At 36.9% G+C, this 15,101-nt stretch overlaps 2 protein-coding genes and 5 non-coding genes across 7 annotated transcripts; all 7 read left to right on the top strand.

Moving 5' to 3' along the window:
- Window positions 1-3,798: 3,798 nt before the first annotated feature.
- On the top strand, window positions 3,799-7,799 carry LOC121326551 (kininogen-1-like). Its single transcript, XM_041269888.1, has 7 exons — window positions 3,799-4,056; window positions 4,971-5,075; window positions 5,212-5,290; window positions 5,575-5,747; window positions 6,027-6,131; window positions 6,379-6,468; window positions 6,759-7,799. Exons 1-7 carry the CDS (start codon window positions 3,868-3,870, stop codon window positions 7,296-7,298), a joined length of 1,281 nt encoding a protein of 426 aa, XP_041125822.1. The 5' UTR covers window positions 3,799-3,867; the 3' UTR covers window positions 7,299-7,799.
- Window positions 7,800-9,192: 1,393 nt separating this feature from the next.
- LOC121326915 (eukaryotic initiation factor 4A-II-like) lies at window positions 9,193-15,005 on the top strand. Its single transcript, XM_041270564.1, has 11 exons — window positions 9,193-9,287; window positions 10,228-10,279; window positions 10,374-10,506; window positions 10,853-10,992; window positions 11,481-11,649; window positions 12,205-12,314; window positions 12,674-12,817; window positions 13,372-13,509; window positions 13,753-13,842; window positions 14,189-14,268; window positions 14,392-15,005. The coding sequence occupies exons 1-11, from the start codon at window positions 9,259-9,261 to the stop codon at window positions 14,534-14,536; spliced, it is 1,230 nt and encodes a 409-aa protein (XP_041126498.1). The 5' UTR covers window positions 9,193-9,258; the 3' UTR covers window positions 14,537-15,005.
- LOC121327455 lies at window positions 9,997-10,068 on the top strand. The gene has a single exon (XR_005951572.1). It is a non-coding gene; the product is annotated as a small nucleolar RNA SNORD2 (small nucleolar RNA).
- On the top strand, window positions 11,233-11,361 carry LOC121327440. Its single transcript, XR_005951558.1, has one exon. It is a non-coding gene; the product is annotated as a small nucleolar RNA SNORA63 (small nucleolar RNA).
- On the top strand, window positions 11,723-11,793 carry LOC121327456. The gene has a single exon (XR_005951573.1). It is a non-coding gene; the product is annotated as a small nucleolar RNA SNORD2 (small nucleolar RNA).
- LOC121327452 lies at window positions 12,358-12,541 on the top strand. The gene has a single exon (XR_005951569.1). It is a non-coding gene; the product is annotated as a small nucleolar RNA SNORA81 (small nucleolar RNA).
- Window positions 13,128-13,305, top strand: LOC121327453. The gene has a single exon (XR_005951570.1). It is a non-coding gene; the product is annotated as a small nucleolar RNA SNORA81 (small nucleolar RNA).
- Window positions 15,006-15,101: the final 96 nt, after the last annotated feature.

The raw sequence follows: 15,101 nt of genomic DNA, 5'->3' as shown, positions 1-15,101 counted from the left end.
AGATGAATAGACCCATATCCTCCGAGACAATCAGACGAGCGTCAACCTCTTAAGTCGCTGAACGGAGCGTGATCACGTGTGTGCAAATAGTGAATGCAGAGTTTTGAAATCGATGCAAGATTATATATTTTTTATTACAACTTTTTGTCCACTACACGTCTGACTTAAAATATGTAAGTATGTGTGAGTGGTTTAATGTTTACAGAGTGATAAAGTCATGACATATCTCAAAATACAGTGAAACCTGTCGATCGTAATAATCATTTCTCCAAAATTATATATCGCCACAAAATATAATAACTGTTTAAGCCCTCGGTAGGCGGGATCGAGGATGTCACCCCAGGAAGCGGCCTATCGGCAGCTGTGCTATAAAGAGCTCAGTGAATACCTACCAATAGGAAGGCATATCCCATAAGTAATATCTTGGTGGTCGTCTTTCAATTGAAGTTGAAATCCCCTCAGAGCTCTCAGGATCATGTCTAGTTTCCAGGTATATCTGGTTGGTACATATACCCGGAAATGATGAACGAAACAGAAAATAATACCCGAATCTAAGCAACAAGAAGCAAGAAGAATACATTCAGTAAAATAACTGATTTAATAGCAATGTTGCTCTATAATTCCGCTTTCAAATTTTCCAGCAACCCCATTACAACATACAAAATCAATCAGAATTGTATATCTAAAAAAACAATTGCATGAATCAAAAATAACAAAGCAAGCCCGAGGGTTAACAAAGATGTGACAAACAAAACAAAAAATCACAATGATCCACTTTGCCCAGCAATATGTTTCATACAAATACATTAATTAAATGATGTACCCCTACCTAAAATAAATGGTAGGTTGAATTGTTTCGATACTGTTTTGGTACCAGTAGAGTGGATTTTGCATTGCATCTGACTGGTAAATGAGTGTCTTTCCTTTTCCTTCTAAACAATGATGACATTGATCTTAGATCCTTTCAAAGCCTCTGGAATCTCGTTGCCAGGCCAACAAACAAGTCACAAGGATAATCAACACAATCTAGTCACGGAGGAGACACCCAATATAACGGGAATATTTCTTTTGTTCATATAAACCAAACATTTTTGCACTGAAATCACTTCAAAACTTTACATGTTAGACGTATTCAAAACAAACACACATTGCAACATAAGATATAACATTATCTTTCAGCAGAACAGTACAATTTAATAAAATAAAATCAAATAAAATAACTTCCAAATTCCATGTGAACCTACCTTTATCAAATTGGCCATTGCTGATATTAAATGCTTGGAACTGAGTATTCACAATATAAAGATTGAAATTGCACCAGAGGCACTTCCCCAGCATTTGAAGGATCGATCCACCGCTGATTTAGCAATTTCCTGTCAACTATATGGCCACAATAATCTTAACCTAAAGAAAATTCAATGAACAAAAACCCTTATGAAAGTTTACCATGGTAAAAGCAAAGCCATGTGTAATAAAGAATAGGTGAGTATTGTAAAGATTAGCAAGGTATGGTAAAGCATGTTAATAAACATTGTAAATCAGGGTAAACTATGACAAATGCAAAGTATAACTGTGGGATAAGCAAGGGTAACCTGCAAAAATACCATGGAAAACCTTTATAAGGGAAGAGTCTGGTCTTTAAGAAGCATTCATACTATAGATAGAATTATATAAAGTATGCATACAAATCTTTAACAGTACAGTTTTGGTCCTAGTTTACCATTCGATTTTAATCATAGTGCCAATGTAATTGTGCTTGTTGCCTGGTTACCAGCCTACAGTACAGTTTGAAAAAGATACTGGAAAATGCAGAGGGAAAAACAATAGTCCTTTATGAATAATACAACATAATACAAAATACAGATTAAGGAAACTTGTGATAAATATCTTTTAAAATAGTTAACATTGCAGATTTTCATATGGAGAATAATCTAGTTCACCCCCAAAAACTTAGCTTGCAACTTCAGGTTCAGTAGTATTCTATGTTTTCACAGTTTTATTGTTCAGATATTGTAGGTAATTCTGTAATTTTGACAGACGCACAGTCACAACAGGGGCAACCTTTGCTCCCATCGGTTTTACAGTTGTGCCTATTTGTTTTGTGTTGGTCAAGGTTGCCCCCCCCCCAGTTGTTTCTTTAAACTTGGCTTGTGTTTTTGATGTCTCCACTTTAAATGGCTGGGCACTTTTGATAACTTGTCGTTTTTTCACATTTCCAATGTGTTTTTGTTTCCGTTAAAATACACTAAGTGGAAAGTGTACCGCTGTAGCTCAAGGTAGCAAAACAGAGTTGTATGAGAAAAAAATCCCCTTATTATTAGTGTGCATTTTTGTATTGTTCTTTTTTGTAATCCCCAATGGCAGAAAATAAAATATGTACTCTGAACATAAAGGTTGTGAATATATTATACTGTCAAGAAAATATTAGAGGTTGGTGAATTTGTTTTTTTAAATGTATTAGAAATTATACAAAGTGTTATACAAATAGGTGATCTTTGACTTTGGTGTAATATTCAGTTGCAAAATGGACTGTAGACCGTGATACTAGAATGAGATGAGATTGAAATTTATAGACTGGTTTCACAGTGCAGATGGAAGTGTAGCATAAGTGTCAGGTAGATTAAAAAGAGAGAAAGTGTGTGTTCCTGGGATGACAATATGGAAGCATGTAGTACACAGACAACCAGGAATCCTGCTTTATGAAAAAAAATGAACATGACTGTAAGTATATCTGCTGTCAAACTGCACATGTACTGTATATATTAAATGAATGTTAATTATAATTTCAGGGCACCTTTCTATTTAATGCCTGTAGCTTTCCATCTTTTACAAGCTTTATATCTTTGATGTATCTTTCTTTGCTACATGTGAAGCATTAAAGTTTGGCTCAGATCACCATTTGGTTACTGATTGTTACGCTTCCTGCCCTGTTCAGTCAACATAATGTTAAAATTTAACTGAAAGTTAACTGTTAAATGTTCTGTGCAACTATGAAAAGGAAAACAAATGGCACAGACAAATTAAATTAATTAACAAAAAAATAACAAACAACAAATAACTGAAAGTTTAATTGGGTTGTAGGAGATAAAATGGTGCGCAAAGAAAACACTCAGCCATTCTGCATTGGAAATAAATGAATAACATTATTTGAGGTGCCCCTACACTTGAGAAGTCAAGCTTATTAAAACATGTTACTTATTTTGGAAGAAGGGATAGCATTCAGGGATCAATGTTTTTAGTAAACAGGGGGTATGATTGGTGTTTATTAGGCATACCAATTCTACTCATTAGTCATTGCTAGAACATGTTTGCAGCATCAATAAGGACGTTTTTATTCTAGAAAACCAAATGAAGGACTACACTGTGTAACATTGCTTTTAGATGTATGGTGAATTAGATTTCTATGTCTGTATCTTTAGGTCTGTGAAATACAAGAATATGGTAGTCTACAACTGTGGACGGGTCTTGCAATGTCAGCTTTTAAGATGAGGCAGAATGTGTGAGGTAGGGTACATCAGACCCAAACAAGCGGTAAAGCAAATTGGATAGGAACTGAAAAAAAAACACCAAACAATAAGCTCCAAATTACATAGCAGATGTGTGCCTTCAAAGCCTTCAGACCCTTCCACACACTGACAAATGCAGTGTGACCACAAACACACTGACAAGCAGACCTACCTTTGCCCTCTCTGTTATTCATAATGTGATGACTGTCTTCTTTTTCTTGTGACTTTTTATTTAAACAGTTCTGTTTGGCAAATAAGCTCTATTTGCACTGCTGTCAAGTATATAATGCTTAGTACCCAACCAGTACTGCAGTAGTACTCTCACAGTAACATTGTTTTTCTTTAATTTATTATTGCCACTATGAAGCTACTTGCAATTATTCTAGTCTGCTCCCAGCTGTATCTCAATGGGGCCCATTCTGAAATGCTTCCAACGTTTTGTGATGATGGTTTAGTTGAAGCTGCTGTGGACGAGGCAATCAAAACCTACAACAAAAAACTGGTGTCAGGCAATCAGTTTGCACGCTACCAAATTACTGAAGCCAAGAAAGTAAGTGAAATGTTACTACACATCTTTTGTCGGTCTTCAATTATCTCTTTTTTGCTGTTAACTAAGTACCGCATGCAGCAGCTATCACTGTGCACCAAGAGCACCGTGTGCCATGCACACCATTGAACATTGTGCACTCTGACACTTAGTTCATCGAACGCCATGTGAGCCAAGTGCACGAGTGTCGTGCGCACCGATCACCGAGCGCTGCGTGCACCGGGTGTACCAAGCACCGAGGCGATACGCGCACCGAGGTACTAACGCTGTGCGCACTGTGCGTATTTTGTGCGCACCTATTAAAAATGATTTGTTAGACTACCATGACAGAAAGGTTAGATTATTTTTTTTTTTTTTTTTTTTAATTAAAGCTCCCTTCCGTTAACTGCTCATGAAGAATATTGCCAGTAAGAAAGCAGGGAAAGATAAACCGGTTTGGAACAAAGTGCTGTTGATGTGTATTATTTGCTTGTGTTCTTGATTGGTTTTAAAGCTCTTATATGTTGGTTTTTCATCTGCATGCCACTGTTCTATAACATTTTTAGTTTTATGTGCCAGCACAGTTCAGATTAAATTTACAACTCTGTCACTACATGGTCCTAAAAGGGTTTACCAAGGTACTATTTGTAAAGCAGTTTTAGCTTAGTGGTAATGATACATTAGGCTTATTTACGGCCTGTTTGACACAAAGTCCTTAAAATGACTACTGGGCATATTTTCAAAACCCTTACTCCAGTTAAAGCCTTGGAGTAAACATTTTGAAGTATGTTCCTAGAATGTTCAATCAATGGATGATTATATGCTCTTCACTGTGAGGTATAAAATCTACGATATGCCGTCAATCAAATGTGTCAGAAACAGCAACTCCTGTGTTAAACAAGGTTTAAAATGTCTCCTCCATTTCATTGCTCATGCAGTCAGAGACAACCTTCAAAATCAAATATCATGTCAGAGAATCCAACTGCCCAGTAGGGGGAGACAAAATCTGGCTGGATTGTGACTACCTGCCGGAGGGTAAAGCTGTAAGCATTTCTTCTGTTTAATACTTTATATACATTTTAAAAATATATTTAATATATTTTTTTAAATCTGGTAAATATTCATTTTGCTGTGCATCAGTTATATTGTATGTAATCTTTCCTGGTTTTCATTTCATAGGAAATGCGACCCTGCACAACTGAGGTAAAACATTCTGGGAAAACCAACAAAGTTGTTTCAGTTACCTGTCATTCCCTTGGTAAGATCAAGAATGAATTAAACTGTGTTGATTAGGGTTGTCACCTGGTCACGTTGCCACAGCAGAATCAAATTAGAGTATTATCATTGTATATGCCTGTGAGAAAAAATAGAAGAGAAAAAAGCTCTACTAATTACAACATTTTAAAAGGGATGGATTTGTTTAAACAAACCCCTTGGTTAAAATATGTTTCTTGTCTACTATTAAAAAACAGCATTGTAGTATTAATAAAATGAAAAGAAAAGAATGCTCAATCAGTTTTTAATACCATGTGTTTTCTGCAGACGAGGAACGTATTGCTGCTGAACGGATGCCTTGTCTTGGATGCCCTCGGGAAATACCTACCAATAACACTGAACTAGCAAAGGCTTTGCAACATGCATTAAAAACATTTAACAATGAAAGCAAGTTCCCAAATCTTTTCATCATTTCTGTGATCAAGAAAGCTACCATACAGGTTGGGCTTAATAAATGGATATTTTGATTGTGCAGCACTGAGGGTTATTGTGAGATACATCCTGTTTACAGGATCTCAAAGGGTTATTATAAACCTGGTAAAACAATAAAGAATTGAACTAAATTAAAAAAAAAAAGTGAAATGCTGCAAATTCACAGATCAAGAACATATTTGATAAACATTTAAATATATAATACATTGTAGCTTTACATGAATTATTGTCTCAGAATGAAGTTCTGGTTTAGGATTTTCCTCAACTTTTTAATTGTCTTTCTTAAGGTGGTAGCTGGGTGGAAGTACAATGCACATTTTGAGATGTATCAAAGCAATTGTTCAAAAGCAGAGTTTGAGGAGATAACACCTGAATGTCAGCCAGAAAACTCAGTAAGTAAAGAGTTTATCCAAAACTTAAAATATACACAAGATTAAGACATATATATATATATATATATATATATATATATATATATATATATATATATAGATATATATATATATAGATAGAGAGAGAGAGAGAGAGAGAGAGAGAGAGAGAGAGAGAGAGAGAGAGAGAGAGAGAGAGAGAGAGTCAGAGAAACCACATGCTTTGAAATTGATTCCATCACAAATGGCCATCTTCTCTGTTGTGTAGGTTTTCGGTAATTGCAACGCTACAATTTATGTTGTGCCCTGGAAAAGAGAAATACATCCTGATGTAAACTGTGAAACCAAGGAGATACCGGTAATTTCATTTACATAATCTATTTGAACTGGTAATAGGAATTTTGTTTTTCATAAAATAATAGATTACGGGTAAGGAAAGAGGCTCTACTATCATTATTTTATCTCTATCTTTTTTTACAACCAACTCAATAAAACCTGTTATACAACATAGCATTTAACTTCAGGTTCCTCTGAAAGTTACTATATTAACCATTATTTACAGTTCTGGTGTAGATCATGCATTCACAGCCATTATTACAAAGTGTTTCAGAGTTTTTAATAAACTGTTTCTGAATGTCTGTTTTTCAGTCTGTGTTTATAAGGATGCCCCCAGGCATGTCTCCCTTCAGCGCTATTGTTGAGAATGTTGATAACCCAAAGACCCCTGAGGAAGCCAGCAAACTCCGAAGAGATGGAGATGGGGAGCAAGAAGGAGGAAAACAATCTTCTGATAAATCTAAGGAACACGTGACACAGAGCCCTGACAGTGTTCCGACAGATTCAGAACATGCTGGTGGAGAAGAATCCCAGGAACAGGCAACAGGATCAGGTCCTGTTACACCTGACCCAAATGGCCCTATAGGATCAGGTCCTGGGCCAGTAATAATTAATCCTGATGTGATGGGAGAACCAGATAGACTACTGGACTTACCTGGAGGGCCTGGACCAGTGGATCTGCATCACCTGTTCCACTGCCCCAGCAAACCATGGAAGTCTATCGATTTCCATGTCGTTACTCATGCCCCACAGCCGAAATCCGTAACAGACGGGCCCCCCACTGTAGTGACCGAGGACAAGTTGAAGCAAAGTGGCACATTCACAGATGCCGACCTGTTGGCAGGTCTGTAAAGAGTCTTCACACTTTGAAGCTTTACCTCAGTGTCTTGTGTAGCAGGAATTTAGTTTGCTACTCAGTTTGGAGCCTAAACATAGATCTAAATTTGTGTTTGATACCAGCTGATGAGCTAGATTTCACAATCCTAGTTAATTAATGAAACTTAAATATTTCTTAAGTGCCTTTGTTATGAAGGATGTAAATAAACTATACCCAACAGATTTATCATGCTTGATTACCTTGATCTTTTTTTTTCGCTGTAGGAACCACCAGAGGTTGTATCAACAAATCTTTCCTATCTTATTTTAGGTAAATCTGTACAGTTACAAAAGGCTTCTGGTTATTGAACACAATTACATGTTTTACCACTCGGATTTGTACTAAACAGGACACTATGCATTTTTACAGAGGTTTGCAAAGTCTTATTAAAAGGTGGACTGCTCTGTACCCTCTTTTTAAATGTATGTTAATGTTGAAAAACATCTCACTTCTTAATAAAATTGTGTTTAAAACAATTTGTGCTTTTGTGTGTATACCTATTTTCAAACCAGCCAATAAAGTCCAGGAACAAATTAATTTGAGGAACACCTTCAATAGAGGCAGCTGCAGATGTATTAGGCTGTGCTTGGGGCATTAATAGCTGGATGGCATATTGGCATGGATGGCATTAGTCTGGGTAAGAGAAGGTGGGGAATTATAGGTGAAGACAGTAGGTCAGAAGCTGTCAGAACAAGGGGAAAGCAGGGGCCACTTCTGCCCAGTTGTAGGCTAATTGCTACACTATATTAAGATAAATCAACTGTTAACATATCATAACTCTAAAGTCAGTACTTCAATATATGGTGTGCTTATATATTACAATTATTTCATATAACCCAATGTGCAAGCTGGAAGGCTGCTACATCACCCCTTCATATCTGATATATACAGTACTGTATATGTTACAGATTTCAGGGTATTTCAAAGCAATTTTAGCAAGTTTGTTGATTGAAAAAGTCAAATTAGCAATTTTATCAGTGGCCTAAAAGCTTAGAGGGAGGTCTATTGTGTGCCTGCAGCTAGGTAACGTAATATGCCTAAACTATCTTAGGTAATGTAAACAAACTGGTGAGCCAACAATCACTGTTTTCTGATGAAGCAACTTCAGCATGCTTGTGGGACACAAAATAATGCAAGCCCAAGTTATTGTTTCCCTGGGTATTTCCAACTTTGCTCACTCAATCAAAATGACGGCCATTACTGATGTTATGACACCACACTTGGTGTACACCACCTGTGGTTTTCAGCTCCAGTGCCTGAAGGCTACTACAGTCCAGGTTTTTGTTTTATCATGACCATAACATTATTTTAATAGGGTGAAAACCCCTATCAGAATAACAATTTTCTTCCGAGTCCCTGTTATTATATTATTTTTTTAGTTTTCCAGACATTATCTTGACTTTAAATTGGGTGAAGGTCATCTAAAATAACACCACACTTTAGATTCACTCAGGTAGTAGGGCGCTTCTGAAACACGAAAACCCTTTTTTTGTCACTTTATTTTAAATAAACTAAAACAGCCTACAAATTACATCGTACCGCTAAACTGTCCCAATTTAGCCAGATTACTACACACTTCACGTATTTTGGTCAATCAGCCAATAGAGCAGGAGGGGCTTCCGGTGTCCACTTCTGCGGTTTTTTTCAGGAAACCCCGTAGCAAACCGCACAACGCCTTCTTTTACTGCAATATCCTTCCGATAGAACAAAAAGTTCTAAATGTTTTTATATATATATTTTTTAAATCAATTTAGTAAACCTCGGATCTTTCACATAAAAACTATAGGCTACATATTGTTTTATTAAATATATTTGTGAACATTATTAATGACGTTTGATGCTTTTCCTTGCCGGAAGTTTGATTCCTGTTTGCTTAAATAGCTCTGCGTAACTGTATCACCTCCTTTTCAGTTGAATACTGGTGTAGGTTGGATCATGTCAAGCAGTTCTGCGGATTATAACAGGTAAAAATGAAAACTAGAGTAGTGATCAAACAAATTATCAAATATAGCATGTTTGAAAGAATGTGTAGGTAACTCCTAGACTGTGATATCAACGTTAAGATTGTTTTGGTAGGAAACGTGATGCACACAGCAAACGGAGCATCTATCGAACACATTTATCTTGTATACAGTTGCATCGATGTTTGCTGGACGTTTACTAAATAAATACAGTTTGTACACACCAACTGGTTATTGAAACTATGTTTTAAAAATAATTTCAAAGTATTTGTGGTTAACTGATGTTGTATAGGCCCAGTTTTTTTCCATGAGGGCAGGACCGGCTTGTTCATGTAACTTCATTTTATATATATATATATATATATATATATATATATATATATATATATATATATATATATATATATATATATATATATATATAAAATAATAAAATCTGATATATTCTGCTTTCGTTTTCCGGACTCACATGAGCTAGTTTGTAGCTTGCGCAATTTGGATTTGGGATGGGAGTGGTTAAGAGTATCTGGGTGGTAAAACGACGGCAGAATTATTTCGATTTGATCAAATATCTTAATGCGTGGTTGGCTTTTTTTAGGCAGGTTGTGTATGAGTTGGTGTTAAGTTCAGACTTCTGAGCCAAGACTGGAAAAATCCTAAAGACTTTTTAAAAAGGCAAATTAACTGACTATGCTGGATGACGTGGTTAACTGAGTGAAATGATGGTATACCATCTTTCGGGACTGACCTGAAATGGAGACAAACTTTTGAATGCTGATCACTCCTGTTTTAATTCCACGTGGTGAGGGCCTGGGGCAGATTCTAATATAATGCATAAAAATGCAATAAGTATGTAACAATTAAAGCAGTGGTACGTTACACATAGTTGAACGATTTTTTTTTTTCTTGGGCAGTTTAAAATTAACTATTGTTTTGGCTCCAGAGACGGAGACCATGCGGGCCCTGAAGGAATGGAACCCGATGGCGTCATTGAGGTTGGTGTGGAATTTGTGAAATGCAATATTTGTAAAATCGTTGTGTACGCTGCAGGGTAGGTATAGCAATATATATTTTTACTTTTTTGTGCAGAGCAATTGGAACGAAATTGTGGACAATTTTGATGATATGAACTTAAAGGAAACATTACTTCGCGGTATTTATGCCTATGGTTTTGAAAAGCCATCTGCCATTCAACAGAGAGCTATCATGCCATGCATTAAAGGTAAGATGAGGATACTTCGGTAATTGTTCAGTAGGATTATCTTCTAGGACTGCCTTAGAATTGATTTTTTTTATTGCATTTCACTTGTTTAAATTGTGTACCTGTTCAGACTTTTTTTTATTTTTTTAAATAAACTTGAATGGGATTGAGGTACTAGTATTAGGCCCTGGTTTATATCTGTTCCAGTTGGAAGTAAATGCTGTTAATTCTAGAATGGGGGAGGGTGAATGGACCCCCCTCCATTTCAGTTTCATAACCTCGTATTCCTAATGCAGGAAGTGACACATTGAAGTGTTTTTTAAACGAGGTATACTGCTGATCTAAAATGAATCTCTTGCATTTTCAGGCTATGATGTCATTGCTCAGGCACAGTCAGGAACTGGCAAGACAGCCACATTTGCAATCTCTATCCTTCAGCAGCTGGAGATTGACCAGAAGGAGACTCAGGCTCTGGTTTTGGCTCCAACCAGAGAACTGGCTCAACAGGTATGCTGTACCTGAGGTCATAAGAATCTAACTCTGCATTACAGTATAGAGCAGTGTTGTAGACCAAGGCAGCATATTTGGATGGTGTTCAAAACAAGGTACAAAATATTTGTTTTCTTTATTTTTAAAAGCACTTTGTTTTGGCAGTTCTAAGCTGTCTTGTTTTTGATAACTTTGGAATGTGTGCTAGCATACTGTGCTAGTGTGAATACGAGAGCTTTACTTAGTGGTGTCCTAGGTATGCAGGTTAAGTTACAATATGGCTGCAAAGTGCTCTATTGTCGTTCCCCCTGCGAAAATTAACTAGTTTTTATACTATCCCTGGCTGTCTTGTTCCTACGACTGACAGGGACGCTTGATCACGAACACCATATTTTTCTTGTAATAAGGTAATAAACTAAACAAGACAAGTAATCATTATTATTGGATTTATGTATTTTTTGCTTTAATCATTCGTATTCCAGCTTTAAATATACCCACTCTTGCAGATCCAGAAAGTAATCCTGGCTCTGGGTGACTACATGGGTGCCACGTGTCATGCCTGCATTGGAGGCACTAATGTCCGCAATGAGATGCAGAAGCTGCAGGCGGAGGCTCCCCACATTGTTGTTGGAACACCTGGGCGAGTGTTTGACATGCTGAACAGGAGATACCTGTGTAAGTAGTTACCAGTGTAAGTATTGGCTATTTTTTTAAAAGGGGGGGGAAAAAAAAAAAACTCCCTTCAACAGAGTGAAGTGATGCTTTACCATCTTTCGGGACTGACTTGAAATGGAGACAGCCTTTCTAAACTGATCACTCTTAATACAGTAGTGTACTTTAATTTTATAACTTTGGTTATACTGAATGTCCTTACAGTTGTCAGTGTATGATATCAAGTCACTAGTGTGTGTTTGCACAAGCCTATAAACTCTTGAATGCAGTTGAGCATTACTGCCTATTTAATATTAAGAATGGACATCTGAACTACACCTTCCCAGTATTGTTTAAGTCTGCGTTTTCTTTTTCAAGCAGGATTTGCTGAAAGCAAATGTAGCTGGCAGGGAGAGCAATTACTTGGCTACAAATTTTTTGGCTTGCTAAAAATTCAAGCATGGTGCAATAGGAAATCTCATTTTTTTCTTGCTAATTCATTGAACCTTAACTAACTTTAAAGATAGAGCGTTACTTTATCTTCAGTCATTTGGATAGTTGAAGTGTTTGTTTTAACAGCTCCTAAGTGGATAAAGATGTTTGTGCTGGATGAAGCTGATGAAATGCTGAGTAGAGGGTTTAAGGATCAAATATATGAAATCTTCCAGAAGCTGAGCACAAATATTCAGGTGAGTTGTCTGTTTGGTTTAGTCATGTTTGTGATGGTAGGTCACCTTCCTGTTAAAAGCACTGTGCTAAAATTTTGAAAATGAGGTCTTCGGAGTTGATTTTCACAATAATGCTAGCAGAGTACACAAAGGGAAGAAGAGTATCTGCACTGTATCATAAATGAGATGAGGTCGGACCTCTTTCTTAATGTCCAGTGTCCTCTGTCTCGAGATTCAGTGCAACATCTGGATATAACCTGGTGTCTTGGCTAAATTGTACCCTTGCACATTCTAGGAAAATCAGCACCCCTATGTGGATCACTTGGTAGGGATCAGCTTGTGTTTAATTTTACTAAAACTTTATTTATTTTTTATAAAAGGTAGTGCTTCTGTCTGCTACAATGCCTGCTGATGTGTTGGAGGTGACTAAAAAGTTTATGCGTGACCCAATCCGTATTCTGGTGAAAAAGGAAGAGCTTACCCTAGAGGGTATCAAGCAGTTCTACATAAATGTAGAGAGAGAGGTAAGCGTACTGCACCAAATGCTTGTAAACCAGAAATTAAAGTACTATGCAGTGGGAGTCTTAATTTTAATCTCTGCTTAAAATACAAATCCCTCCTTGTTCCCTGATTCATGGTGGAGGAACCAATACATCAATAACACACTGAAGAATGACTTCTGTTGAGGACCATTTATCCCCATGTTCAAGAAACTTGCTTAGTAACCTTTGTACAAGTTGATTGTATTAATCTAAGGAAAAGACAGTAACTGACATGGCTTTTTTGTGTGGCACTACTGGTTTCTGTTCAGGGGATATTCACTTTGTAAACCTTGTCTTCCTGTTAAAGCACTCTGCTAAAACTGTAAGATCTAAGCCTGCTGGCCTGGATCTTGTGGTGATGCTAGTAGGAGTACACCCAGGAAGGAAAGCAAATTCACAGCATCGCAATGAGACTGGGGTGGGCCTCTCAATGTCCAATGTCCTTTGTCTTAAGATTCTGTGCAACATTGATGTGATGTAACCAAATTAAGTCTGATCAAATCTAGGTTTTTGGCTTATTGTAATCTCTGTTACAGGAGTGGAAGTTGGACACACTGTGTGACTTGTATGAGACTCTGACCATCACTCAAGCTGTCATTTTCTTGAACACAAGGAGGAAGGTTGACTGGCTGACGGAAAAGATGCATGCAAGAGACTTCACTGTCTCTGCTCTGGTAAGGCCAGGTGGAGTATCCATCAGGTTTTAGTATCATGTGACCCTATCTGGTGCTTCACCCCATACATGCAGGTAGTTACAATACAGCTGTTTCTTTCCCCCTCCCCCCCCTGCACAAAATAACTTGTTTCTTTACTATCCATGTTTTGTCTTGTTTTCATGGCTAAGCGGGACGCTTAGTCACGAACATATCTTGCTGCCCAAAACCTTAGGATGGTGTAAATTCTTAATTTTTTTGCAGCATGGTGATATGGACCAGAAGGAAAGGGATGTTATCATGAGAGAATTTAGGTCTGGCTCCAGTCGTGTCCTGATCACAACTGACTTGTTGGTAAGCTGAGCCTAGAGTACAATACAATGTATTCTTGCTATGCTCATGAGCTTATTAGTGTTATATTCAGATACGCTCTGTTATAGTAGAACACAGTGTGCTACTTTGATAGTTAAATTCAAGGAATTGTGACCTTTTACACACTGCATCCAAAGGCTGTTTTCTTCTGTGGGTTTCATTGCCTAGCAGGTTCGAGCCATTTGGAAGAGTAAAGAGACAGCACTCCACGATGGGCTACACAGTTGTAGCTTGTCACTAAAATGCAGTCAACAAGCCATTTTTAAAGTTTATCTACAGTCAGTTTTATGAAAGGTTAATTTATATACATTTGTTTTGTTTTTTTTAGGCTCGTGGTATTGATGTGCAACAAGTGTCTCTAGTTATTAACTATGATCTGCCCACAAATCGGGAGAACTACATACACAGGTTAGTATATGACCTGTAGAGAATGTTCTTATTAACCAAGACTTCAATATAGTTTTAGTATTCTCAAATCCATACTCTCCTCCTATGGATTCACTTGTAAAATGTATTTTTCTTTTTATTTAGAATTGGTCGTGGTGGCCGTTTTGGCAGAAAAGGAGTTGCCATTAATTTTGTTACTGAAGACGACAAGAGAATTCTTCGAGATATTGAGACATTCTACAATACCACTGTTGAGGAAATGCCTATGAATGTAGCTGATCTGATCTAAACCCTGGGATGATTTATTGAATGCAGTGCTTGCTGTTGCTGAATAAACAGACTTGCATTGTCTTTATTGGGTGGGGAAAAAAATATAGGATCTTGTCTCCATGCTGATGCTGGATCAAATACTGATTTTGTTTTAAGTGACTTGATCTCAAAGTCTTGGGGCTTTATCCTCTTACAGAGTTAGACTGTTGGGGTGGGCAGTAAAGACATGGGGTCTTTACATTTTTTCTTTAGGCATTTTTTTTCTAGTTCCATAGAAGTGTTTGAAATGAATGTTCTTTATCGTTTAATAATTTACTTGTGGACTAAAAGATATAAGTGCTGTATTAAGGCAGCCAATTATGTTAAACTAACATATTCACATTTATTGTAAAATTAGCTTAGTGGCATTGCCTTTTTGAATTCTATGAACACTTCAGCGCTTAAAGTTCTTGTGGATATGTATTTATTGAATAAACTTGATTATTGAAGTTTGTGTCAACTTTTTTCATATTGTAAATCAACAAGTTTAAATACTTAATCATCTAACATGCAAGCACCCATCTGCTACTTTAAGAAAAAACTGG

This window comes from Polyodon spathula, chromosome 14, assembly GCF_017654505.1.
Source record: "Polyodon spathula isolate WHYD16114869_AA chromosome 14, ASM1765450v1, whole genome shotgun sequence".
Taxonomy (NCBI): domain Eukaryota; kingdom Metazoa; phylum Chordata; class Actinopteri; order Acipenseriformes; family Polyodontidae; genus Polyodon; species Polyodon spathula.
This window is presented reverse-complemented; position numbering and strand designations above follow the sequence as displayed.